Here is a 26,002-nt window from a genome sequence, read left to right on the forward strand (position 1 = left end):
CTGAGCCGGAGAAAGGGGTTTAAAATCATCTTTAAAGGGTCATCTTTATTTCATTACCTGAACCAGTAAAGTTTGTTAATTAGCAATTCAATAAGTGAAATTGCCCCGCTCCAGGCTGTTTTGCCCACAGCAGGAGACCTGCAGGCACCTCCTGGCTGCCTACTGCTGTTGGGAAGGGGGGGATGTTGGTGAGATGGCAAAGCTGGGGTACACTGAGGGTGCAGAGCCTGGGCAGGGGTGCCCTGGGTGTTCTGTGTGGGCAAAGCTTCCCTGGGACAGGGCCACCACTTGCACTGGGGGATGTTTAGGCCTGTCCCCGGGGTGAGTGAGAAGGGATAAACCTCAGTATCTGCCAGAATGAACCTCTGCAGTGACCCAGTCGCAGCCCTGTTAGGGGAAGACACCACAGCTGACCTTCTGTGGTGGTGTTAGAGCCATGAAACACATTTGCTCTGCTGCTGGGCATCAGAAATGTTTTATTGCATGGACACTCCTCCTGCTCCATAGGCAGCTCAGACTTGCTGCTCTTCCCTGCCCACCTGGCAGAAAGAAATCTCCTGTCAGGACAGTTCAGCACTAGCAGCAGCACTGGACCCCTCGGAACCGCAGCTACTCCTTCTCGATGCGAGCCAGGAGGTGGCTGAGCGTGGGCAGGACGTGCTCGGGGGGCACCTCGGGCCCCTCGGCGTGCCCGGCCGCCCGCAGCAGGAAGCTGTGCATGCCCGCGGCCCGGGCCGCCCGGTAATCCCGGCTGTAGTCATCGCCGATGTGAGCCGCCTGCTCGGGCCGCGCCCCGCCGAGCCGCAGCGCCTGCTCGAAGATCCTCCCGTCCGGCTTGGCGAAGCCCGCGGCCTCGGAGGTGAGCACGAACTCGAAGTGGTGCCGCAGGTTGCAGTTCGAGAGGATGGCTTCCAGCCGCCCGTCGAAGTTGGACACCACTCCCATGCGGAAGCCGAGCTGGCGGCACCGGCTCAGGGTCTCGGCCGCTCCCGGCAGCAGCTCCCAGTTGTTGGAGCTGCAGTAGTCGCGGTAGAGCTTCTCTGCCAGCTTCGTCAGGGCTGCCTCGTCCTGCACGCCCGAGAGCTTGAAGCTCTGTTTGACAACGTCCAGCCACCACTGCCGGGAGCTGAGCCCCTGGCCGTGGCCGTAGTTGGGGAAGCGCCGGCTCTGGGCTCCGTACACCTCGCGGAAGGAGCGTCCCAGAGCCTCGGGCTGCACCTGCAGCCCCTGGGCCCGGGCCTCGGCCGCGTAGCTCTGGCCCACGGGCTGCCGCAGCCGCAGCAGCGTGTCCTTCACGTCCCAGGTCAGCAGGCGCAGCCTGAGCATGGCCTCGGCAGCGCCCGGCGACACCGCCGAGCCCGCGGTGCCACTCGCATCCGAGGGCTGCGGGCACACCGGCCTTCTGTCCGCCCCAGGACGAGCGTCGGTGTCCCTCCGGCGGGGCTCAGGGGCACTCTGGGGTCAGCACGGAGACACGGCAGGGAGGGCAAACCCTGCTCCGAGTGCCAGGGGCAAATTCTCCCAGGCCGGGACAGCGACACTCACCACGTGGGTGCCGCAGACGGGGCGAACTGGGGCAGCGGAGCTGGACAGGGGCTGGGGGTCAGGGGCACGGCCGGGCTGTCTGGGGAGGGTGTGCGGGGCACAGCCGGGGTGTCGGGGGCGGGAGCACCGCTAGGACGCAGGTGCGGGCTCACGGTGTCCCCGCGGGTCCCGGAGGTGCGGGGCGGTGCCGGCGCTCACCGGGCCGAGCTCCCGGTGCACGGGGGCTGCGGGCTGGGGGGGCGCGCAGTGCCGGGACCCACCTGCGCCGCTGCCCGGAAGGGCCGCCCCTAACGGTGAACCGGCCCCTAGCGGAGAACCCGCCCCTACCGGAATTCCCTCCCATCCCGGAGAACCCCTCCCTCCCGGAGAACCCGCCCCGGCCGCAATGGCCGCGCTCAGTGCCGGCCCGCCGCCTCCCGCAGCCAGCGCAGAAGCTGCGGTGTGAAGTAGGTGATGATGATGTCGGCCCCTGCGGAGAGACGAGACGCTGGAGCCAGCCCGGGGGCACACGGGGGATAGAGAGGGAGCCACGGGTGTTGCAGCCTCACCTGCGCGCCTGAAGGCCGTGATCGCCTCCTGCACCGCCGCCTCCAGGCTGAAGGCGCCGGCCTGCGCCCCGTGCCACAGCATGGCGAACTCCCCCGAGACGTGGTACACGGCCAGCGGGTGCGTGGGGTGCTGCGGGAGCGGGTCAGTGCCGGGGACGGCCCGAACTGCCCTCCGCACACCCCGGTGCTCCAGCGCCCTCCCCGCACAGAACCCACAGCCCCAGCCAGAGCCCTCCCTGCCCCGCAGGCCTCACCCGAGCCTTGACGTCCCTCACGAGGTCCAGGTAGGGCATCCCCGGCTTCACCATCAGCGTGTCCGCGCCCTCCCGCACGTCCCGGTCCTGCCACGGCAGCGCGGGGACAAGAACAGCTTGGTTTTGCCCAGGAGTTTGGAGCCGTGGTGGTTTTCCCAGGAGGGATCACAGGAGGCTGTGAGCCCCTCATGGCCAAGGTGGCTGGAGCTCCCCTCACCACACACGTGGTGCCTGGGGAGAGCTGGTGGCTTTGCGTGCCTGCACCTGACACCCCCAGCCAAGGAGGGCATGGGGACAGCAACTCAGCCCTTGGGCACACAGTGGGACCAGCTCTCCCAGGCTGGTGGTCCTCGTGTTTCTTTGGCTCATGGAAGCGGAACACCATTCACCATTTGCCTCCCAACCTCTTGCTCGCCCCAAGCCCTGCAGGTGCGATCACCCAGGCCCTATGTGAGTGTCCCACCCCACAGGCATAACCCCACCGCCTACACTCACCCCACTGAGGGTGTCCCACCCCACAGCCATAACCCCACACTCACTCCACTGAGGGTGTCCCACCCCACAGCCATAACCCCACACTCACTCCACTGAGGGTGTCTCACCCCACACTCACCACAGCGCGCAGGGCCAGCCCGCGGGCGCCCGGGGGCAGCTGGTAACAGCGCCGGTCCCCAAAGGCCGGTTTGGACAGCGCCGCGTCCCTGCAGAGGGGCAGAGGGTGAGGAACCCCTGGCTCCCACAGCTCCAGAACCACTAGGACAGGCCGGGACAAGCTCTGAGCCACTGAGCCAGAGCAAGGGGCACTCCCAACACAGCTCAGCACCCAGGGATTGCTCTGGGAGGTCCTACAGGCCCAGGCTGGCCCTGGGAGCTGTTTCAACACCTACTGCCCCCCTCATGCACAGAATCTGGGTAAAATTATGTCAGGCTCTTTTCCAAGGTAGATTCCTTGGAAATACCCAGCCAGGGTCAGGCTGTTCTTGGGACAAGGTCTAACAGCTGACTCAGCTGAGGCTTGTCCCTGAAGTCACCCTGTGGGGCAGCACTGACTGCTGACTCCTGACTGCTCCGGGAAGCTGCAGGCAGCTCCCTCTGCCTGCCTTGCCACCAGCACCCAAGCAGGTGAAGGGTTGGGATGGAAGATCGCCCTTCAGTGACCTTGCTGCCAGCCAGCCTCTTCTGGGCAAGTCCTTTTGCATGGAGAAGTAGGAGTAGGGTGCTGCAAAGTGACCAGTGTGCCCCAAGTACAGCCCAGGCTCTTGGCAAGCACCTTTCCCAAATAACTGCCTGGGAATGCACTCCCAGCCAACCTGGCCCCAGCTGGACACACAGACCCACCTGAAGGGGCCGTAGAAGCACGAAGCAAACTTGGCACTGTAGCTCATCACCGAGACCTGCAGGGCAGAGAGGGGCTGTGAGGGCAGGGAGCTCAGGGCCACATCCCAGTGCTGGGACAGGAGAGATTCCCTCCCGCAGCTTCACCCTCCCGCTGCCGCACGTCTGGCACCTCACCATGCCTGGGCACTCCCCCCCAGCCAAGGACATTCCTGTTCTGTGTGTGCCAGGGCAGGGCAGTGCCCGTGGCACCAAGGGGGGTTTGTCCCTCCTGCCCCTTGCCCTGTCCCGCTGTGCTGCAGCCTCCGTGGGGGTGGTTTGTGCCTGTGGCACACACAGAACCCTGGCTCACCTTGTTGCCCAGGTCGTTGGAGATCAGTGCCTGCTTTATGGCTGCAATGCGCCCGTCCATCATGTCCGAGGGGGCCACGATGTGGCAGCCTGCAGGGACAGACAGCACAGGGCTGTTGGAGGCTCACACCCCTGCAGGGGAGCACTCCCAGTTGGAGCCAGGCCCAGGCTGCTTTTGGGTCTGCCCAAAGCAGAGAGGGCCAGCTCTGAGAGCCAGTCTGGGGTGTCACCGCCAGGGCTCCCCACCTGCTTTGGCATAAGCCAGTGCCACCTCGGCCAGGCGCTGGCAGCTGAGCTCGTTCTGGATGGTGCCATCCTCACGCAGGATGCCTGGGAGACAAACCTGGGTTACACAGTGCAGGGACAGCTCGGTCCCCAGGGGAGTGGGGCTCTGGGGACAAGCTGAGGAGATGCTCAGAGCAGCAGTGGGGAACCTGGTGTGTTCAGAGAGGTGGATAAGGACCAGGAACCTGCTGGGAACTGGACACAGCATGTGGGTGCTCCAGGGAAGGGAAGGCAGAGATGGGGCACATGGAGGGGTGCTCACGGGCCTAAGGGAGGGTCTGAACCACCCATGCCTCCCATGCTGTGGTCAAAACCCAGGAGAGGTAACCCAGACTCAACTACAGCAGTACAGGGAAGCCAAGTCTTGGAGCAGGAGCTGGCCAGACCCTCAGCAGAAAATGGCAAATCCCAGAGGCTCCCACAGGCCCCTGCTCACCACAGTGCCCATGTGAAGTGTAAGGGCACAGGCAGACATCACAGGCAATCAGCAGCTCTGGGAAGGTGGAGTGGATCTTCCTGATGGCCTGGATGGCAGGAGTGCCCTCAGCATCAGCAGCAGAGCCTCTCTCATCCTGTGAGGACACAAACACCTCAGCATGCACAGCTGACACTTCCCACTGGCTCCTCCATGGCAGAAGCTCTGCCCAGGAAGCATTTCCTGAACTGTGGGACCCTGTAAGGCTGGATGGTGGGACTCCACTGAGGGAAAAGGGTGATGGGCAGCTAGGGCAGGTTTTGGGGTCACCTGCAGAGCTCTGGGGACTTTCTGGGTGTGATAATATCCTATCATATCACAGCCAGAGACCCTGAACTGCTCCTGTTTGATCAGGAGACCACTCCCACCCAGCCCCCATTGCTCTGACAGCCCTGTGGCTCTCCCAGCACCCCCACACCATGCACTGACCTTGTGCACCTTGCTGGGCACCCCAAAGATGAGCACACACTTGAGGCCGTCTTCGACCAGGGGCCGCAGCATCCCCTCCAGCTTGTTCACTCCATACCTGCAGGGCAGAGGACAGCAGCTGCCAGGCACCCAGAGCTGCCCCGTGGGGACAGCTGCCCTGGCACTGGGATGCTGCTGCCCTGGGAGCAATCCAGCATCTCCAGGCAGTGCCTGCAGCTAGAGGGGAGGTGTTGCCTGAACACTGGGAGGAACAATCTGAGCCCTTATCTGGGGCTCCAGGAATGCTATCAGCCCGGCAGGGACACTGCTCTGGAGGGATGGGCATACCCTGCCCTTGGATCCCTTATCTTGGTGGCCCTGGTGCAGCTCCAGGCCCCTTTCCCATCCCAGCTCCCCTGCCCACAGCCCTGCTATGTTCAGCAGATGCAGAGGGAGCTGCCAGTCCAGTGGGATCCAGTGCAGGACCAGACCCCACATCCTTGCAGAGGTTTTCTGGCTGCTGCTGGAAACCCTTCCAGCCCCCCTGTGTGCCCAGCCCACACAGCCTGGGAGTGCTCTGGGACACAGGCAGCCCCTCGTGCTGTCCCTCCCAGCACTGACACTTTGCCAGCATTCCCTGCATGATTCCCTCCACTCCCTCAGTGGATGAACATTCCCACCTTGCCTGATGTGGGGATCTCCAAAGCAGGAACCAGAGGGTTGGGAGCCTCCCCCTGGCTCATGCTCAGGGCATAAATGTACCCTCCCCAGACACAGCACAGCAGTGACTGGGGGGCTGGATTCATACCTGGCTTGTCCAGGAAGGCTGGGAATTTGCTCCACGGCATCAGGGCTGTCACTGTGGGAGGTGGATGGGACAGAGATGTGAGAAGGAAGCCTCTCCCCCAGACTTGTCCACAGGAGCTCTGCACCTGTTTAGGAGCTCAGGGGGTGCAGGGATGGGCCCAGCCAGACCCCCTGAGCCAGGTCCATCCCTGCCCCCAGAGCTGGGGCACACTCACGTGACAAAGATGGGGTAGATGAGGTTGGAGGCATCGAAGGTGGTGGCTGTGCACTGCCAGGAGCGCAGCACGGGGTGGAAGTAACCACTGTGGAGAACAGAGTCTGCCTGCATGGTGGGCTCTGCTGTCAGGGAGGGAGACTCTGAAACACCAAAACAAACAGGCCGTGGTGAGCTGCTGCTCTTGGCACACGTGAGGAGGGGCTGGGATCCAGGCAGCCCTGCAGGACTGGCCCTGTCCCATGCCAGGCCATGAGCTGCAGCCCAGGCAGCTCCACCTACCCCGGGCACTCTGGGTGCTGCAGGACCCCCATCAGCAGTCACAGCCCTTCCCATTAACAGGGGTGTCACTGACTCCTCCCCACAAACCTCCCAGTTCTGTGTATGAAACCCCATTTCCAGCCACTGACAACCCCCCTAGCAGAACCACGTTCACCCTCTGCAGGTTCCTTTCCTTGAGCCCCAAGAGGATCATTCTTCATTCATTTCACTTTTCCTTAGTGCTGAGAAATTGTGGTTTTGTATGGAAAGGACACAGAGCTGCTCTGGGTCATCTTTAAGGTCCCTTCCAACCCAAACCATTCCATGATTCTGTGCAGCACCACGTATTTATGGCTGCAGTGTGAAGGGGCAGTTCCAGAAGAGCAGGGGCACTGGAGGCATGGGACCATCCAGGGCTCTAAAGCTCTCACACAACTCTCACAGTTAAACAACTCCAATGGCCACTTACTGCTGGATAAAGAAAACCATGGAGTTAGGCAAAACTGATTTCAGAGATAACAAAACTCACACATAAATCAATCATTAGTTATCTCATGGCTGAAGCTGCTTTTGTAGCAATGTTTTACTCTCCAGCAGATCTAGTAATAATTCTGTGATCAGCCCATTAAGAATTACATTTCCATGAGGGCTCAATTCCCCCCACCATGCTGCTGGTGGATGTGATGGAAGGGCCGTGGGAAGGGAGCTCTCCTGGGACGAGGTGTTTGGCTGCAGTGCAGAGCAGCAGCTGCACGACCCCAGCAAGGGATTGTTTGTGCAGAGCAGCTCCAGGGACTGCTGGCTGCTCACACAGGGCCACATCCCCTGAATGGCCTGTGCAGAGGAGCTGGGGTGCCCTGGGAGACAAAGCCAAGTGCCTGCTGGACAGTGTGGGGTTTTGGGAGCTGAGCCTGAGGGAGCTGAGATGGGATTCTGAAAGAGCAGGTGGGTTCCTGTGAGGGTCCTGGGCAGGGCAGGGCCTCCCTAGGGAGATGGAGCAGCCTTGGTCCATCCCAGGAGGGGTCATTAAACCTCTCTGACCCCCAGCCTGTGTCCAAACTGTCCCTGGAGAACAGACTGGGATCAGAGTGGCCCTGGAGGCACAGCTCCAGCTCCCAGCACAGAATCCAGGACACAAAGTTTTACACCAGCACTCACGACACCAGCCAGTAACAGAGCTGGGAGATGGCTCAGTTCTTCTGGAAAACCATTAATATGAAGTGTTTCACCTATTTTACACACTCAAGACCCTTAAGATGTTCTAATGTGGAGCCAAACTCTGTCAGAGCAGCCCAGTGCACAGGACACTTGGAACAAAGGGGAATTGTGTTCAGTCCAGGGCTGGAATCGAGCCTCTCATACCCCAGGGAATCGCTTCTGCTTGGGGATGAGGAAAGGCCCCTCTTGGTTAGAGGCTTACACGTATGAAAACCCCAATAAAAACATCAGGTGGTGCTCATGGGTGATACAGAGCAGCTGACAGGAACCTGGCAGCGTCATGGCATCCCTTGGCAAGCCATTTTTAGCCCTTGGAACGCTGCTTGCTCCAGGGAAGGGGACAGCCCTCGGGTGAACCGGAGCTGGCAGCTCCAGCAGGCGCCTGGCTCCAGGCAGGGCTCCCGGCAATGGCAAACAAAGGGCTCAGTGAACAAAACCCACCTCGAGAATCCAAAAAATGCTTTAAACAGTTAATCCCACCCGAGGGAGGGGAGGGGTCCGGGTGGGGCCAGCGGCATCTGACTGCATGGGACAGATAGAGGCCACAGCTCCCGAAACCGCGCTCGGGAGGAGGAGGAGACGGCGCCGGCCGGGATTGCAGGGCCGAGATAAGAGCGGCACGGGTGGGTCCCGGGCTGCCGGGCCGGGTCCTCCTTCCCAGCCCCACGTCCAGGACGAGCTGCTGCCCACCCAGGGGCACCAGGGGGCACAGCGGGGAAGGAGGGCACGGCCACGGGGACATTGCGCCACCCTGGGCTGGGGCTGCCCCTCCCGAGATCCCGGCAGAGCAAATTAACCTTTCCCCAACATCCAGGGCCCAAACCGGACTTTCTAAAGCTCTTTGCTCCGCGCACACCGGAGGAGTTCAGGGACAGGTCGGCAGCAGAGCGGCTTCACCTTTGCTCCTTCCACTGCGGCCGGTCCAAAGCCGCAGCAGCCGAACCCGCAGCGGTGCCCAGCCCGTGCCCAGCCCGTGCCCGCGGCACTGCCCCGGTTCCTCGCTGCTCTCCAGGGACGGGAAGCGCCTTCCCAACGGGAGAACCCGGCACACGCCGGCCCTCGGACGGGCTGGAGACAGAGCCGGCGCTGCTCCGGCTCCCAGGAGCTGGCAGGGTTCGTTCCCTCGTCTCCCCTCATCCTGGCAGCAAGAGGTGTCCCAGCATTTCAGGACACACACACACACATGGCCTCAGACGTGAGCACAGTTATTTAGCTAAATCCCAGGGACATGCAGGATCCCAAAATCCCAGCTGGGCTGGGGACGGACTGGAGTGTTCTAGGAAAGTGGAGCTCCCCAGGCACAAAACGGAGCCGTGGGTTAATTAATAGCCACTAATGAAGGCCAAGCTGTTACAGGGTTAATTAAGAGCTACCTACGAAGGTGAAGCTGTTAGGGCAGGTTTCTCGCTCCAGGACGGGAACGGGGATTCTCCGGGGTCTGGAATTACACCCCAGGACAAGAGGGATCTCCGGACCGACGCCAGCTCGCAGCATCACACGCTGCTCGGTGCGTCCCCCGCCGTTGCCACGGTTACGGAGCAAAAAAGGAGCAAAAACCGAGCAAAACTGAGCAAAACCTGGGCTGTCCTTACTGCGTTACCCCGGGCTGCCCTTCCTGCCTGCACCCAAGCACGGCCGGGCCCCATCCCTGCAGTCATTTTCCGGCAGCCCTGCAAGGGGCCGAGCTCGGGGAGCGGAGGAGGCGCGGACGCCCCGGCCCCATCTCCGGTGCCCACTCCCAGCCCCGCTCCCGGTCCGGTTCCCGGTCCCGGTCCCGGCACTCACCGATCAGCGCGTCCGCTGCGGCCGTGCGACAGTGTCCGTGATTTGCATAACCACGCCCACAATCAGCATGGCCCCGCCCCTGCCGAGAGGCTGGCGGGAAGTCTCGCGGCGGAGCGCGGGAAAGGCGGCGCGGGGGGACGGGGGCGGCGGCGGAGCCGGGATTTGGGGTCTGGGGCCGGGATTTGGGGTCTGGGGCTGGGATTTGGGGGTCTGCGGCCGGGATTTGGGGGTCTGGGGCCGGGATTTGGGGTCTGGGGCCGGGATTTGGGGGTCTGGGGCCGGGATTTGGGGTCTGCAGCCGGGATTTGGGGGTCTGGGGCCGGGATTTGGGGTCCAGGGCAGGGATGGGCCCGGGGTGGGGGGGCACGGGGCACGGCCTCGCGGTGCTGCGGGGGCAGCTCTGTGTGCTGGGGCCAAGCAATCCAGTCCCGGGGTGCTGTAGGGGCACCTGGAGCCAGGTTTGGGCGTGCTGCAGGGGGACTCACAGCCAGGTTTTGGGGTTCTGGAGGACACGGAACAGGGCTTTTGGAATGATGGGAGGGGAAGAAGGCAGGTTTTGGGGGTTCATGGAGGCTGGAGCAAAGTTCTGGGGTGCTGCAGGACCCAGAGCTAGGTTTTGAGTGCTGAGGGGGACATGGAGCAGGGTTTTGGGGTGCTGGAGGGCTATGCAGTCCAGTTCTAGGGTGCTGTGGGAGGACCTGGAGCCAGGTTTTAGGATTCTGGAGTGGCTGGGACAGGGCATTGGGCTGCTGTGAGGGTTTGGAGTGCTGCAGTGTTTGGTTTAAGGAGCATGGCTGAGAGGCTGTGGTGGTGTGGAGCAGGGTTTGGGGTGCTGCAGAGGCACCTGGAGCAGGGTTTGGGGTGCTGGGGGAAGCCCAGAGCCCTGCCTTGGTCTCTCAGAGCAGGGGAGATGCCAGGATCAGGTTTAGTGCAGGAATTCTGCAGCTCCCCCACCAAAGCACCATTCCCTGGCTCACTCCGGTGCAGAAACCCTGGATCCAGATCCTGGATGATCCCCCCAGCCTGGAGCCTCTCCCTGGAGCTGACAGCTCCTTCCCCCAGCAAACATCAGTGACCTGGAAATCCCCTCCTCCTTTCCACAGTCCCTCCTCCTCTCACACAGGCCAGGCTGCAGCAGCCTTCATCATCCCCTCATCCTCCTCCATGTCGGCTGCTCCAGAAACCTGAGCATTTCCTGCTCCCATCCCACTTATGCAACCACAACCTGCTCATTTTATAACTGACCAAAATATGAGACACCCATTTCTGTAAAAAAAAGCTGGTTTTATTTAGATCTCATTCCCTTCCAGAATATGCACCCCAGATATGTGCTGAAGAGAAAAAAAAAAAAAAGAGAGGAAAAGAGCTGGAAGGTGGGTGTTTATCAGAAATGTGGGGAACACATCATCAGCTGAGACTCTGCACAGCCCGACTGGATGCCAGCAGAAACTCGACAGCAGAAAATCTGTGTTGGTTCAGTTCTTTTCAGAAGCTGGGCTTGTGTGCGTGTGAAAATCCAGCGAGCCAGAAAAGCAGGAGGGCAGGGTGGTTCTTGTGGGCAGCTGCCACCATTTTTTGGTGGAAAGGATCCAGGATTCCTCACAAGTGCTATTTCAAAACTGCACATCATCAAAACCTGGGGGTTTTAAATTTATCTAAAACTTCCTGAGGGAGAAAAGGCATCAGAACTAAGAGTTCAAATGGAAAAACACAAACCTAAACCAGCACAAGGGTCACCAAGAGCTTCTCTCAACCCTTCCTTCCTGCAGGGGCCTTTTGTGAAGCCACAAGGGCCCCTGGGTGGGCACACACGCCCTGCCCAGGCACCCCTGGGATGGAATTAGCCCATCCCAACTGGGAAAAGGGGAAAAGACAACCACAATTCCCCACTCTGCTCTAGCACATCTCAGCTTGCTGCAGGTGAGACCACCAGACCCCAGTGTGGCACTGAGCTGTCACACCCCCAGCATGGCACAAAGCCACCTGTTTTCAGCCCTGCTCCTCATCTGAGCCCTCCTTGTGCTCCAGATTTTGAATCATCTCCTCTTTGTCTCTCAATGCACTGTCACTGTACAGTTTACCCCGTGTTTTTCAGATTTGGGTTAGTCTGGGTGAGTCAGTGAGTGAACTCGTGGTCCCTGTGCAGCCACCCTGAGGCTGGAGGACACAGTGTCACTGTCACAGCACAGCAGGCAGAGGAGGCACAGCCAGGATGCAAGGAAACAAAGGGAAACAAACAACTCAACTGGATCAAAAGCTTCAATGTGCAGCTCCCAAGCCTCTGGACATCATCACCTACATTCTACGCCCCAGAAGTGATTTGTGAATGGATTCAGCCCCTCATCTTCAAGACTCTCATGTTCTCCTGGCCAGTTTCTGCACTGAGCACCCACCAGTGCTTTTTTCCTCTCTTTCAGAGCCAGCCCAGCATCAAAAGCCCAGGAAGTGCTATGCCCATAGCCTGGGGAGAGCCAAAGCCCAGCAGGCACAGGGAGGAGCCACCGTGCCAGGGAAAAGCTTCAGCACAGTCCTTTATGTACAAATTCCAGCCAAAAGGGACAGGCCACAGAGGGCAGTACAAAGCTCTAAAGGACACTCCAGGGGACGCAGCAAGGTCGATTTACAGCCTTTACATCCCTCTGAGCACACCCCAGCCCCTGCCCACGAGCCAGCTCAGTTGTCCACCTCTTCCTCATCGTTTGGTTCTTCCTCCTCCATCCTTTCATCGTCATCATCATTGTCCTCCTCTCGGCTCTTATCTTGCTCCTCCGAGTCTGCCTTCTTGTCTTTATCTTTCCTGGCCTCTTTCTTTCCTTTCTGCTCCCGCCTGTAAACTGAGGAGAGGGAACAGTGAGGGCTTGGCACAGCACAGACAGGTCAGTGGCTGAGATCCAACGTCCACTTGCTCTCCTGGCTTTGGAGGGGAGCAGGGAACTCAGAGCACAACTCACCCTACGAGCTGAGCTGTGCTGAGCAGCTCCATAGGAAATCAGGTTAAATTTCAGCAGAAAAATGCTGAAAAGGATGCAGGAGGTCACATTTACAGGCAGCACCTACGGCTTTCCTTAGATAACATAATAGGGGAGTGAGAGCAGATGAGACTTTCTCAATCCTCATCAGTTGTGCAATAATGTTATCCCAGTCCCGTTAAGGTGCACATTAGTTACTCCCCAGGCAAACTGCAGTGGAGGATGCTGGGCAAAGAGAAGAGAAACAAGACAGGCAATAAGTGTTGCTTGTCCAGCGTTGGAGGAAACAGGACTCAGTGCCTCAGAGTCCCTGGGCACTCATGGAGCACGGTACCTTCCAGGGATTCCTTCAGAGGGGCCACGAATCTCTGGAACTCCATCTCCTCCATGGCAGAGAGCACGTCCCCAGCATTCAGGGTTTTCCTCTTCCCCTTCATGGCAAAGTTATTTGCACTAGGGAGAACCAAAAAGAGAGGTAATAGGGAACTGTTAGCAATTCCATCTTGACTTTAATAATCAAGTCATAAGCAACTTAAAAAAGCCATCCACAAAACATTTAGGGTTTTTTTATCATTTACTAAAGAAGGTTTGAGACATTTTTGTTTACACTGGCTGTCTGTGCTTTCTCACAGTGTTAGTTTCTGCTTGCACAGACCTTTTCTATGAGCAGGAGAAGGAGAAAGCCTGAACCTTGACTGTGACAGTTCCACACAGCCCTAGAAGCACCTGACACGAGAGAAGTGACTGCCTGCAGAGATTATGCCAAACCACCCCAAAATGTGACTGTGCCCTCTGTGGCAGCTCTTTCCCTAACACAGCTTCATGATGAAGAGCCTGACAATGAGTCAAGTGCCCCTGCCTTTGCCACGAAGGCTGTGCAGCCACGTTCTAAGGCTAATGGCAGTTTGGGACCCCTCTTTTTGGGACATGGCTGTGTTCAGAGCCCAGCTACCTTCCCACGGGCTGCTCTGAGCAGTCCAACCCACCTGCTGCAGCCTGGCAGACTGGTTTATTTATATAAACAGAAAATACAGAAAAACAACACTGGGAAAGAGTCCTCAGGCCAGCAGAGATGAATTATCAATCAAGTGCCCCAGTGATTGCTGCACCAAGTCCTTACCATGATGTTGCATAGAGCACAAACACGCTCGCTGCTCGGGAGATCGCGCTCCGGGCTTCTTTGGAAATATTGACTCCATCAGGAAGCTGAAAAACAAATACAACTTTTATCAGCAGCTGCTAAAAACAAACTCCAAAACTGAAGTGCCAGTGTGTTAAGGCACTCAGAGGGCTCAGAAGAACTGGGAACTGCTCTGGGTGCTGTCACAGGAGCTCTGCTCCCAGTGGAAGCCCAGGGCAGTGGGAATGTGTCCCTCAAAGGAACAAAGCTGAGCAGAAGTGAGTGACTCTGGCATTTGGGGTCTGGCCACTGTCTGCAGGTAACTCATCCTGTGACTGCCCAGCTCCTGACATGCCTGCCAGGCCCAGACCCACCCAGCAACACCTCACAGCTCCAGACCAAACCAAGTAAACTAACCAATGGGAGTTATTCTGGATTTTTATATAGACACGGACTTGTGTGCTGAAGTTTTAGGGGGCCTGGTTCTCACAGTGCCACTGCGGGAGCTGCACCGGTACAGCTGCAGTGAGGGGGCCGCAGCCCCGGTACCCCAGGGGGACAGCCCAGGGCAGAGCCCCGCGGGCGGGGACACAGCAGGGGCCGGGGCCGGGGCCTCCAGGGCCGGGATCTCCCGGGGCTCCGCTGGGCCGCGGGGCCCGGCACCCACCGCCTCCTTGATGATGCGGGTGATGACGGCGTTGGGCAGGTTCAGGTCCTCCGGTCTCTCCGCCATCCTGGGCCTCCTGCAAGGCAAACGCGGCGTCAGGGGCGCGGGGATGGGCGGGATCGCGGTGGGACAGGCGGGATCCCCTCAGGACAGGGGGATCGCGGTGGGACAGGCACTTTCCCCTCAGGACAGGGGGATCGCGGTGGGACAGGCACTTTCCCCTCAGGACAGGGGGATCCCCTCGGGACTCGGCGCTCTCGGCCCGGCCGTACCCAGCCCGCGCTCCGCCGCCGCCCCGCCCGCTCCCGGCGCGCACCGCGGCCCTGCCCACACGGCGGGAAATGGCGACGGCGCCTGAGGGGCGGGCAGCGGGAAGGGAAAGGGAAAGGAAAGGGAAAAGAAGGAGAGGGAGAAGGACAAGGAGGAGAAGCAGGAATAGGAACAAGATAAGGGCAGGGATAGGGACAGGCATAGCTATAGGTGTAGGTACAAGTGTAGGTGTAAGGCCAGGTGATGGTGAGGGGACAGGGACAGGTGCGGGACAAGTTCAGGTGAAGGAACAAGGACAGATTCAGGTGTAGGTACAGGACAGGTGCAGGGGCAGGTTCAGGTGCAGGGACAGGACAGGTTCAGGTGCAGGGACAGGACAGGTTCAGGTGCAGGTGCAGGGACAGGCTCTGGTGGTCACACCGCTGTCACTGAGGGGCTGTCAGGGCTCGGAGCAGGGCCAGGCACAGGCACAGCGTGGGGCCGAGCTGGGGCAGCCCTGGGCAGAGCTGGTGCCTCTGGGATTGTTCCCAAGGTGCCCCAAAGTCCCTGGGATCAGTAAGGCTCACTCCGAGGCTGTGTGACACTGTTAGTGACTGAGGCATTACTGTATCCTTGTGTGTGGCTGACAAAGCTCCAGCCTCTGCACCAACACTAATACAAAACTTTTCAATTTATTTATACATTTTAGCAAACAAATTAGTGTTCATTGGCTCTAGGTTACATAATTCTCTTCGTTAGTTACCGTTTTCTCTGCTCTTGGTTGTTAATTTCTCACACTTCACGCTAATCTGGTCCCCATACTTTATTACTTTTATAATCTTTTTCTCAGTCAGGGAATCTCCAGCTTTCCAGGCCTTAATCTCCTCTGCATTTTCTGCTTGCTTCAACACCCTTGAAGGGTCATAAATTTAAGATCCCAGATGTCCAATCTCCAACTCCCTTTGGCTTTGTGTATTGAAGCTTGGCAGCGTTACTTTTAGCAAACTTGAGGTTTTGGTTATTTAGTGATCAAAGAAATTGTAAGAGCCTGTGAAGAAACTTAAATAGTGCTAGCTGAAAGTGGGCACTGGTTGCAATTAATTAAAACAATTAGTTAGGAAAGTTGCATCATTTCCAATGGGAAATAACAGCTGTTTTACCCCACACTGGTGTCTGGCCTCTTCCCTTGTTGCTGTGTGAGGGCACAGGGCTGTGAGCTCCTCCATCCCTGCCCCACTGACCCCATGCCTGGCCTAAACCCTGTAATTCCATGAGACTTTATCCCTGTTGATAACCTGACCAGGTAATTAAATAAGCTCAGAGTGCAAGAAAGCAGATTAATGCTGTGTTGGGGTGATACTTGAAATTGTGAGCAGTGATTGACAGCAGAGCTCTTTTCCATGGGAAATGGGAATTCCCTGTTATCAAGGGCAGCGTTTCTGTTGCAGGGAGAGTTGACAGAAGCTTGTGAGCCCAGGTGAAGGTAACTGTGGTGGACATAACGCTGTGCTGGGGGAAGCACACACTGAGCACAACCGTTCCAGTTCCACTGGATTAATAAACTCCATCCCTGCTGTACAAACGGTGTGTAAATTTTGGTTTTAGCTCCTTTCCATGTGCTCTGTTGTTCCCCACCTGTTTGGTGTGGCAGTGCTGGCACTGGGGAGGGACATTCACAGGCGGCAGACTGAGCTGCTGTGACAGTGGCTGTCACCCTGTTCTGAAGTTCTTCTAAGCCTTCTGATGTTTACATTTTCAAAATAGAGTTTCTCACTGACTTTTCATGTAAATAATGATTGTTTTGCAGTCCTTTCTGGAGGAGGAGAGAATTGGACTGTTGGTTTGACCAGTGTGGTCGGAGAGGTGGCAATCTCATCCTCCAATCCATGGTCACTTTTGGAATTCCATAAATATCGAGGTCCAGAAATAAATGTGCCTTTCTTGCCTTGGACATCTCAGCATGTGTGTTCATTTTGTGTCCTATTGTGACAGTGACCATGGCAGGTTGAGCTGCTGTGACAGTGCCCATGGCAGACTCAGATCCTGGACAGGGGTTTTGTATTTGTTGGGAATGCCCCAATGAAGGCAGGAATGATGCATCTGACTCCATGTTCTCAGAAGGCTAATTTATTACTTTATAATACTATATTATATTAAAGAATATATTTAATATATTTTAATATAATATATTGATATAATTATATATTAACTATATATAATATATACTATATAGAATATATATAATACTATATTCTATTGAAGAATGTACTATATTCTATTAAAGAATACTATACTAAAGAATACAGAAAGGATTCTTACTGAATGCTAAGAAGATAATAATGAAAACTCCTGACTCTTTTCAGAGTCCTGACACAGCTTGGCCCTGATTGGCCAAAGAGTGAAAACAACTCCCAGCAGAATGCAATGGAACAATCACCTGTGGGTAAACAATCTCCAAACACATTGCACATGAGCACAGCACAGGAGAAGCAAATGAGATAAGAATTGTTTCCCTTTTCTCTGAGGCTCCTCAGCTTTCCAGGAGAAAAATCCTGGGTGAAGGGATTTTATCAGAGAATGTGAATGCCCCACAGGGGGGTGGCTCAGAGCTGTTGGAGCCCTTGGGAGCCACTGCTGCTCATTTTGGTTTCTTAGAAAAAGAAGCTTTTTTAGAGCATGAGGTGTTTTTGTCCATGAACTGAGAACCAAGCGAGGTGGTGGTGTGGGAATGCCTGGGGAAGGGGCGGGATGGAGCAGAGCCAGGAATGGGGGCTGCTCAAATCCAGGGATTCAGCCCAAAGCTGCCCCATTCATCCAGCTCTGTGAGTCCTCTGGACACAGCAGGCTCTCCTCCTGGCCCCTGGTGTGAGTCTGTATTTGTTTTTAATGACAATGTCTGTAGGTTGGTACACTGAGTCCCAGGAAGGGACATTGAAGCCCATTCCATGGCAGGGACACCTCCCACTGTCCTAGGCTGCTCCCAGCCCTGTCCAGCCTGGCCTGGGACACTTCCAGGGACATTTCCAGGGATCCAGGGGCAGCCATCCATCCTGGCCTTATATCCTGTAGGTCCAGAGCCTTTATATTAAATCAGCTGTCTAGTCTTGTTTCACTGCCATGGGTAAAACACAGAAGATGTTGAGCATGCAATGCTCAAATTTACTGCTGTGAGTCACATTTTACACTGGAACAAAAATGTTGTTGCACGTAGCACAGGTATAAATACAGAGGAGCAGCAGCTCAGCCCAGCCTGAGAGGGAAAGCAAAACCATGGGACAATCAATATTGTCCTTCTGTACCTCAGGGAAAGGCTATAACAGATTTAGATTTAAATGCTTTGAGTTAGATATTAAGAAAACACGCTGGCAGGGTGGGCAGGCCCTGGCACAGGGTGCCCAGAGCAGCTGTGGCTGCCCCTGGATCCCTGGCAGTGCCCAAGGCCAGGCTGGGCAGGGCTGGGAGCACCTGGGACAGTGGGAGGTGTCCCTGCCATGGCAGGGGTGGAATGAGAGGATCTTCAAGGTTTCTTCCACGTTCTGTGATTCTGTTCAATGGCTCTGCACTGATGTCAGTAGATGAACGCTGTGAGTTTTAAGCCTGCAGTGACGGTGGGCACTCCTTTAGCCTGCTTGTTTTTCACAAAATTGCACCAAAATGTGACATTTATGGTTTAGCTGCAGGCAAAGAGCTGACCCAGCAGTGTTTGTACTCCTCAGAATAGCACAGAGGGGCTTGAATCTCACTTGACCTCTGTGAAAATGACACTTCAGTATCATCATGGCCAAAGGAAAAAAATATTACTACAAAAATACAGAGTATTCTGATGTAGAACAGTCATGGTGGAACACCTGAATTGTTTCCAGCACTCCTGAAGCCCTATTTGGATGGGAGCCATCCAAGCCCTGTAAATAAGAGGCTGCTGATGCAGTAACAGATAACTCTTCCTCTTGTAGAATCAGGGATGAGGTGTGCCAGGACACGGTGCACAGAAAAGTTCTGAAGAGCAAACCCTTCCCTCTGGGCTCTCCCTGCTCTGCTCAGAATGTTTTGGGGCTGCAGGATTCACTGTGAGGGCCTGAGAAGCGTTCAGTGCCTTCCTGTGCCCTGAGTCACTTCACACCTCTGCCCTCGTTAGTGCTGAACGGAGCCGGGGCTCGGGTGACTCAGGGGGACAGGACAGCCCTTAGGAGGCACAGCAAACAGCAGGGGACACAGGGGACACACGGCAGGGACACAGGGACACATCCCAGACTGGTGTTGGGTGATGCAGGGACACATCCCAAATTGCTGTTGGATAACCCAGGGACACAGGAACACATCCTAAACTGGTGTTGGATAACCCAGGGACACAGGGACACATCCCAAACTGGTGTTGGATGAAGGAAGAGACACAGGGACTCATCCCAAACTGCTGTTGGATGAAGGAAGAGACACAGGGACACATCCCAGACTGATGTTGGATAACTCAGAGACACAAGGACTCATCCCAAACTGCTGTTGGATGGTTTGCACTTCCCAATTTAAATTTCCTTGGGAGACTGTCTACGACTGCTCCGTTTTTAAAATTCATTTTCCTTTTGGCTATGGAAGAAGAATGAATGTGAAACACTTGGCAGTATCCTTTTTAAAAGGAAATAAGATTTTGCTCTAAATATTTAAGTGCATCAGGGCTCTAACAGAGCTGGTGCCTGGAATGATCCCATTTTTCCTTCCCCTCAGGACAGGCCAGGCACTGCAGGCAGGAGCGCGGTCCCCAGAGGATGGAGCTGTCCCTCAGAGGTGTCACTCACACTCTCCTCTTCCTACCTCAGCCCCTCTAAGTTTAGCTCACCTCTGATGAAGGCCTCCGAGTGCAGCACATTTCAAAATATCTTCCTGGCATTCTTTTTTTAGCCATAAACTAATTCAGCAGTTTCAGCTGTCAAAAAAGTGCCAGCCTGAAATTCTGCTGATGGAGTGGACCTTCCTATGTGACCTAAGCCAGAGACTTGGACAAATCCTGTGTTCCAGGTCAGGAGCTATTTTCAGCTGCGTGGATGGGCTATTGCATTAACTGTAACTTTGTTACTCCCTTTGGAAAGTGCTTTGGGAAGGGAAGCTGTAGGGTGACCTCTGTGTCACCTCTGGTGGTGCTCACTCGGGTTTGTGGCACCATGAATCTTGCTCTGTTTGTGCCCTGCTCCAGCCAGGGCTCTGCAGCAGGGTCAGACATCTGTGCTCTCACCTGCACAGACCATCCTGGTGCTCTGCAGTAACACAGGGACAGTGAGTGCTCCCAGCTCCCAGGGTGTCAGAGCTCAGTGCATCCCTCTGGGTGTCCAGAGTTGCTGAGGACCCCCATCAGGGGGCTCAGAGACCCTGGCACACAGCCCAGAGCACCTGGGGAATTGATTATGACCCCTGGAGCAAGTTACCAGCTTTGTATGAGGACCTGAAAGTCACACAGGTTTGAATGGTGTAATAACAAAATGATCACAGTGTGAAAATGTAGATTTTAGGATTTTTGGTATGGGGGTTATGGGGACAAGATGGAGGAACTTGGGCATATCCAACCTTTCTTCTTCTTCTTCTTCTTCTTCTTCTTCTTCTTCTTCTTCTTCTTCTTCTTCTTCTTCTTCTTCTGCTTCTTCTCCTCCTCCTCCTCCTCCTCCTCCTCCTCCTCCTCCTCCTTCTCCATTTTCTGCAGTGCTGTTGGCACTTTGGGATTGGTTTAGAGTAGAAGCTCACTGTCTAACACAGGTGATGGGTATTGCGAATTAAGTGTAAATATGTTATAGGTAGTTTGTAGTATAAAAGGACAGCACAGAGTGCCTGTGGCTGCCCTGCTGAGCAGATCTCGGCTGGGCAGAAAGAAAATTTTATAGATAAGAATTAATAAACAACCTCAAGACCGAAAAGTGAAGAGTCCAGACTCGTTCCTCAGCTGCGTGGGCTGAAGCAGAGACATCCTGCACATCTGGGGCAGCAATTATCAACAGCAACCTGAGAGCAGGGAAGGGAATGCCTTCCTGATTCTGGGTAGTGGGATCACACTCAAACAATATGGGCAATAATCAGGTTGTGCTCAGCTAATTGATCCAGCATAACAATTAATTCACAGAGTGGCTTAAAGGTGCCCCAGTAAGGTGGGCTAATGGTGTAGTGTGCCACTACAAAATGGGATCCAGCTCCTCCTATGTCTGCCAAATGCACATTAAAGTTGACCCTACAGGAGTGGAAAGTCCTTGAATTGAAAGTGGTTTAGGGCTGGGCAGCTATTTTGGAAAATGTCTTGTGCCTGCTCTGTTGTGTTCTCCCCTAGACATCACCTTCTGACATGAAACAGGAGCTTTGTCTGACCCTGCTTTTATTTTCTTTAATATTCTTGAATATCCTTTCTCCTTAAATATTCTTGTAAAGACTCCTCACTGAGAGGGTGGTGGTCACTGGCACAGGCTCCCTGGGGAAGTGGTCGTGGCACCAAGGCTGCCAGAGCTCCTAGGACATCTGGAGGATGTGATTAGTGACAGGAGTTCATTCTAGTCCTGCAAGGGAGTGGGGCTATGATCCCTTGTAGCTGGAGAGACTCTGTGTGCCTGTTCCCATGCCTGGGCTGAAGGGGGGAGTCAGGATCAGAGTTCTGGGGGAGAAATGAGGCAGCTGCCCTTGGAGCAGCAGGTTCACTCTAACACCAGCTTAACTGAACATAAAAATGTCAGAGACCCTTGGTTTACTCTGTCCAGCCTGGCAATGGGGAAGATAATGATGATCCAGATGACAAAGGAGATCTCTGTCAAGAGAAAGGGCAACTTTCCCCTTCTGTTGTGCCCCAGGACAAAGGACAATGGCTTTAAACTGAAGGAGGATACACTTAGTTAGATATTGGGGAGGAATTGTTCCCTGTGAGGGTGGGCAGGCCCTGGCACAGGGTGCCCAGAGCAGCTGTGGCTGCCCCTGGATCCCTGGCAGTGCCCAAGGCCAGGCTGGGCAGGGCTGGGAGCACCTGGGACAGTGGGAGGTGTCCCTGCCATGGCAGGGGTGGCACTGGATGGGCTTTAAGGTCTCTCCCATCCCAAACCAGTCTAAGAGTTCTGGCATTTGATCTGTCTCTCCCCATCACATGCCAAATCTGTTTGGGTGCCAAATGCCAGAAATATTTGATTTTCTGTGAAATCAGTGAGCTAACCTGGCTCACTGGGAGGCAGAGCAGTGTCAGAGCTGGGGAGCAGAGGTACCTGAGAGGAGAGCTCAGTGATTTCCTGCAGCTCCAGACTGCAGTTCAGCTCAGGTGACAGGCAATAACTTCCTAAGCTGTTTTAACTTCATTACTTTGATCCATTTGACCATTCTAAGGCCAAAAGCATAATTCCCAAGAGACCTTTTGCTATATTGAAACTGATCTCTTTTATGAGAAGGGTCACTAAAGACCCAGCTTGGTTATTACATTGTTTTTATTGCATTAAAATAAATCAACAATGGATTAATACTCAGCATTTGTCAAAATGCGGCAGCAGGACTGGATGCTCAGATCAGACATCCTCTAAGAGACCTGGAATGTCTCATGGTGCTGCTCTTGTGTGTCACTGAGGGTCCAGAGTGCAGGAGAATGGTGCTGTGAGCTGATGTGCTGCTGTAATTCACTGGGTTTTTAATCAGGTTAAGGTGCAAGACAGGTGTGTGTTAAACACCTGGCCTGAGGAATTCCCACTGCCCCAGGGAAATGCAAAAGCAAGGACAAAGCCTTGAGCTGGGAAAATTGTCAGGTGTGGGCCCAACCCACTATTATCCTGCAGGCTAGGCATGGCAAAAGGGGAAAAGGATGAAAAAGGATGAAAAAGGGGAAAAAGGATGAAAAAAAAGAACAAAAGAATAGTTTACGATGCCCCATTAGTGAGAGCAGCCTCTCAGCCTGCAATCAGACTGAGCTGTGTGCCTTTAATGGGGAGCGAATCATGGAACCCCAGCCTGGTTTGGGGTGGAAGGGACCCTAAAGCCCATCCAGTGCCACCCCTGCCATGGCAGGGACACCTCCCACTGTCCCAGGGGCTCCCAGCCCTGCCCAGCCTGGCCAGGGATGGGGAATCCACCCCACACAGGCCGCCTGTGGTGCTCTGGTGGCTGCTGCTCTCTGTGATTGCTGCTCCTCACTGTGGAGGCTCCTCCAGCCTAGAGGAGATGCTCTGTACAGGATGTGTCTGGAGGGATCAGGGAGCATCCCTGTGCTCAAAGGGATCCCTCTCCTGAATTCAACCTGGATATCTCCCTAACCAACCCCAGGGCAGCAGGGGAAGGAGCCAGGCAGTTTCTGCAGGTTTACAGTGTTCAGATGGGTGAAAATCTGAACTGAAATAAAACAAGAGTTTCTTGCTCTCCCATCTTTTCCCTGCTGCTCTCCTCCGGGACAGGAGCTGGTTTATGGAGCAGCTCTTACACAAACCATGCTGTGCTCACAGCTGCCTTGGTTTCAGCCAGTTTGGCAATGGCAAAGGGACAAGATGAACTGTTTCCAGCAAGCCTGGCCCTGTTGGAGGATGGGCACAGCACAAGTGGTTGTGCATGGAGACTGTTCTGTGCTCTGCATCCCTGGCGAGGCACCAGGGGCTGTGCCAGCTCCTGCTCACGTGGGGTTTGTCACTGAGCCTCTGCCTGCCCTAGAAATGCTCTGTGCTCCCATCCTGAGCTCTTGCAGCCACCCCTCAGAGCCCAGGCAGGGCTGTGGCTGCTCCCTTTGCATGTTCAGAGTCTGCATTTCATAGGGAAGGGGCACAGAGGGAGGTTTAGAAAAGAGATCAGCCAAAGCATAAATTTGTTACCCTAAATGATGGGTGCAAAAGGCCAAACACATGAAGTCCTGTGGAGAGACAGGGACACAGTTTGTGTCAGACTCTGGATGTTGCCAGGACTCTGATATTTTGCAGCAGCTGAGCTGAGGGCTGTGCTGGGATCCTGTGCTGGCTGTGGGGACCCTGTGGAAGGGGATGGATGGTTTTGTGAGCAGGAGCAGCCCATGAGGCTGGGGCAGTGCTGGTTTGACACCCAGGGCTCTGTCCTCTCCCAGCTCCATTTTCCAGGAGTGTGGAGTCCTGAGTGCATCAGCCTGGAAAGGAGGAGACAAGGGAGCTGCAGGACAGCAAAGGCAGCAGCAGAGACCACGCTGGGGATGTTGCTGCTGCTCTGGCTCAGATCTGGGCTCCAACAGGATGCTCACACTCTGGGATGTGGGCAGAGAAGGGGTGGTGTACCTAAAATACCCTGGAAGGAGGAGAAACCTTTTTTGTGCCTCAGATTGGAAAAGGATTTGCAATGTGCCAGTCTGCCTGTTTGCTGGGCTCCTAACTGGAGTTTTCCAGGGAGAAGCTGAGCTGTGCCTGTGCAGAGGTGGTGCCAGGGACAGCAGCACCTCAACTGGGCCCCGGGGAAGAGGGGCTGCACTGTTCCCACTGCTGGAATGGTTTCTGTGCCTGCCCTATATGCCAGGCTCTGCTAATCCCAGAAATCTGCCCTCAGGATTGCCCTGAAATAGCCCAAACCCTCCTTCCTGCAATCCTCTTACCATCTGGGCAGCCAGATAATTTTTCCCAGCCTGATTTAGTTTCTCTAGTTCCAAAGTCAGCCCCAAGCCTGTGGGTTTTCTGTGTGCCCTTTTGCCTGGAATAACTGTCTAAGCACGTGTTTGGATTTGAATATCCAGCCAAAGGCAGACCCTGGTGCTGGCAGGCTGGAATCTGTGATGGAGAACGGTGTTAAATTTTAAAAGAAAGTCATTAACTCCCAGGCCAACCAGCTGAATGAGCAGTTTGCTGGAGACTCCAAGAGAACTGCAGGTTAAGGTCAGTTCCAGGCTGGAATGTGAGGGGGGAAGTCAGGAGGAGTTGATTTTTGCTGTTGGGAGCCAGGAGAGAACAGAGCTGTTGCAGGACCACCATCTCCCCCAGCTCACAGTTTAATTTGTACCTCCCCAGCTGGATCTCTGCTCCCTTGGGACATTTTTATACTGGTTTGGATTGGGATTTCCCCCTCCCCTTGCAGTGGTACCACGAGCAGAGGCTCTGGGAGCTGAATCTCCTCAGCTGGAGAGGATCTGACCTGCGAGGGAGCCATGGAGCAGCCCCGTGAGTGCTGGGGGTTCCTCTGCCTTTGAGCACTGCTCATTCCCTGGGGAGGAGGGGGTTGGATGGGTGTGCAGACATCTCTTATGAAAAATCCTTTCCTTAGGAGTTTTCCTTCTGAGAAGCTGAGAGGCCTCAGGAACAAAATGGAAACAATGGTTATCTGCTGCTGTGGAATGCAACAGGTGCATCTGGGATTGGTCTCATGGGGCTGTTTCTAATTAATGGCCATTAATCAGAAACACAGTCAACTGGCTTGGACAGAGAGTCTGAGACACAAACCTTTGTTATTATTCTTTCTTTTTCTATTCTTAGCCAGCCTTCTGATGAAATCCTTTCTTCTATTCTTTTAGTATAGTTTTAATGTAATGTATATAATAAAATAATAAATCAAGCCTTCTGAAGCATGGAGTCAGATCCTCATCTCTTCCCTCATCCTCAGACCCCTGTGAGCACGGTCACAGATGGGTGGTGGCTCTGTGGCGGCTGCTCATGGCAGCCAGATCTGGAGCCTGGAGGAGATGAGGGTCTGTGTCTCCCCTGTTCCTGTTGTGGGGGGCTGGAGATGCCCAGCTCCCCGTGGGATCGTGTTTGATCTCAGGGCTCTCTGTGCTGCAGGACAGAGGGGATTTGAATCCACTGGGTTTGTGTGTTAGGAGTGATTTCTGCAGCCAGAGAGCCTCAAACCCTCTGGGAGCAGGGCAGGGAGAGCTCTGGGCCTGGGAGCCCCACAGAGACCCTTTACTATAATTTATTTATTATTAGTTTGAAAGCCCTGTCCCCTGGGACTCTTTCACCCCAAGCTGTGCTTTAGCTGGACAGACAGAGCATTTATTACTGCCCTGTTTGCCTCTTAAAAGCCTTTTGCAATGAGAGAGAGAGAGAGAGAGGAGATTTGTGTGAGCCTGGGAAGCTCCTGGGAGACAGGGGAGTGTAAATAAACAGCTCTGAGTGCTGGGAGAGCACTTGAGAGGAGCCACACAAACCACGGTGCTGGGGCTGGGACAGGGACCAGGACACTCAGGGCTGGGCAGGTACAAACCCTGCCCCATCCCAGAGGTTCAGGATGCCTGGGATTGTGGAGGGAATTGTTTGATGCTTGCTCAGGAAGCTGCTTGGTGATGCCTGTCCTGTGGGCTGAGCTGTGCAGTGAAAAATCCGTATTGGTTTGGTTTGGTTTTCTCCCAGGTGCAATCCCAGATTGGTTTGGTTTGGTTTGGTTTTTCCCAGGTGCAATCCCAGATTGGGTTGGGTTTGGTTTGGTTTGGTTTGGTTTGGTTTGGTTTTTCCCAGGTGCAATCCCAGATTGGTTTGGTTTGGTTTTTCCCAGGTGCAATCCCAGATTGGTTTGGTTTGGTTTGGTTTTTCCCAGGTGCAATCCCAGATTGGTTTGGTTTGGTTTGGTTTGGTTTTTCCCAGGTGC

General features: G+C 55.3%; 3 protein-coding genes across 4 annotated transcripts; all 3 read right to left on the reverse strand.

Annotated features, from left to right (window-relative positions):
• Window positions 1-466: 466 nt before the first annotated feature.
• Window positions 467-1,863, reverse strand: HDHD3 (haloacid dehalogenase like hydrolase domain containing 3). The gene has a single exon (XM_058818410.1). It carries the CDS (start codon window positions 1,324-1,326, stop codon window positions 610-612), a length of 717 nt encoding a protein of 238 aa, XP_058674393.1. The 5' UTR covers window positions 1,327-1,863; the 3' UTR covers window positions 467-609.
• Window positions 1,864-1,940: 77 nt separating this feature from the next.
• On the reverse strand, window positions 1,941-9,301 carry ALAD (aminolevulinate dehydratase). Its single transcript, XM_058818513.1, has 12 exons — window positions 9,079-9,301; window positions 6,224-6,365; window positions 6,010-6,060; window positions 5,223-5,319; window positions 4,755-4,890; window positions 4,280-4,363; window positions 4,035-4,123; window positions 3,686-3,741; window positions 2,961-3,048; window positions 2,348-2,434; window positions 2,094-2,223; window positions 1,941-2,014 (listed from the first exon to the last, which is right to left on the reverse strand). Exons 2-12 carry the CDS (start codon window positions 6,334-6,336, stop codon window positions 1,941-1,943), a joined length of 1,005 nt encoding a protein of 334 aa, XP_058674496.1. The 5' UTR covers window positions 6,337-6,365; window positions 9,079-9,301.
• A 1,470-nt stretch (window positions 9,302-10,771) lies between these two features.
• POLE3 (DNA polymerase epsilon 3, accessory subunit) lies at window positions 10,772-14,552 on the reverse strand. 2 transcript variants are annotated; one of them, XM_058818319.1, is made up of 5 exons: window positions 14,515-14,552; window positions 14,243-14,318; window positions 13,576-13,661; window positions 12,790-12,908; window positions 10,772-12,313 (listed from the first exon to the last, which is right to left on the reverse strand). In XM_058818319.1, exons 2-5 carry the CDS (start codon window positions 14,306-14,308, stop codon window positions 12,072-12,074), a joined length of 513 nt encoding a protein of 170 aa, XP_058674302.1. In that variant the 5' UTR covers window positions 14,309-14,318; window positions 14,515-14,552; the 3' UTR covers window positions 10,772-12,071. The 2 variants fall into 2 exon arrangements, with proteins under 2 accessions (XP_058674302.1, XP_058674304.1); XM_058818321.1 differs by lacking the exon at window positions 14,515-14,552 and having other exon boundaries at window positions 10,772-12,320; window positions 14,243-14,504.
• Between the last annotated feature and the right edge of the window lie 11,450 nt (window positions 14,553-26,002).

Source organism: Ammospiza caudacuta, chromosome 21, assembly GCF_027887145.1.
Source record: "Ammospiza caudacuta isolate bAmmCau1 chromosome 21, bAmmCau1.pri, whole genome shotgun sequence".
Lineage (NCBI taxonomy): Eukaryota > Metazoa > Chordata > Aves > Passeriformes > Passerellidae > Ammospiza > Ammospiza caudacuta.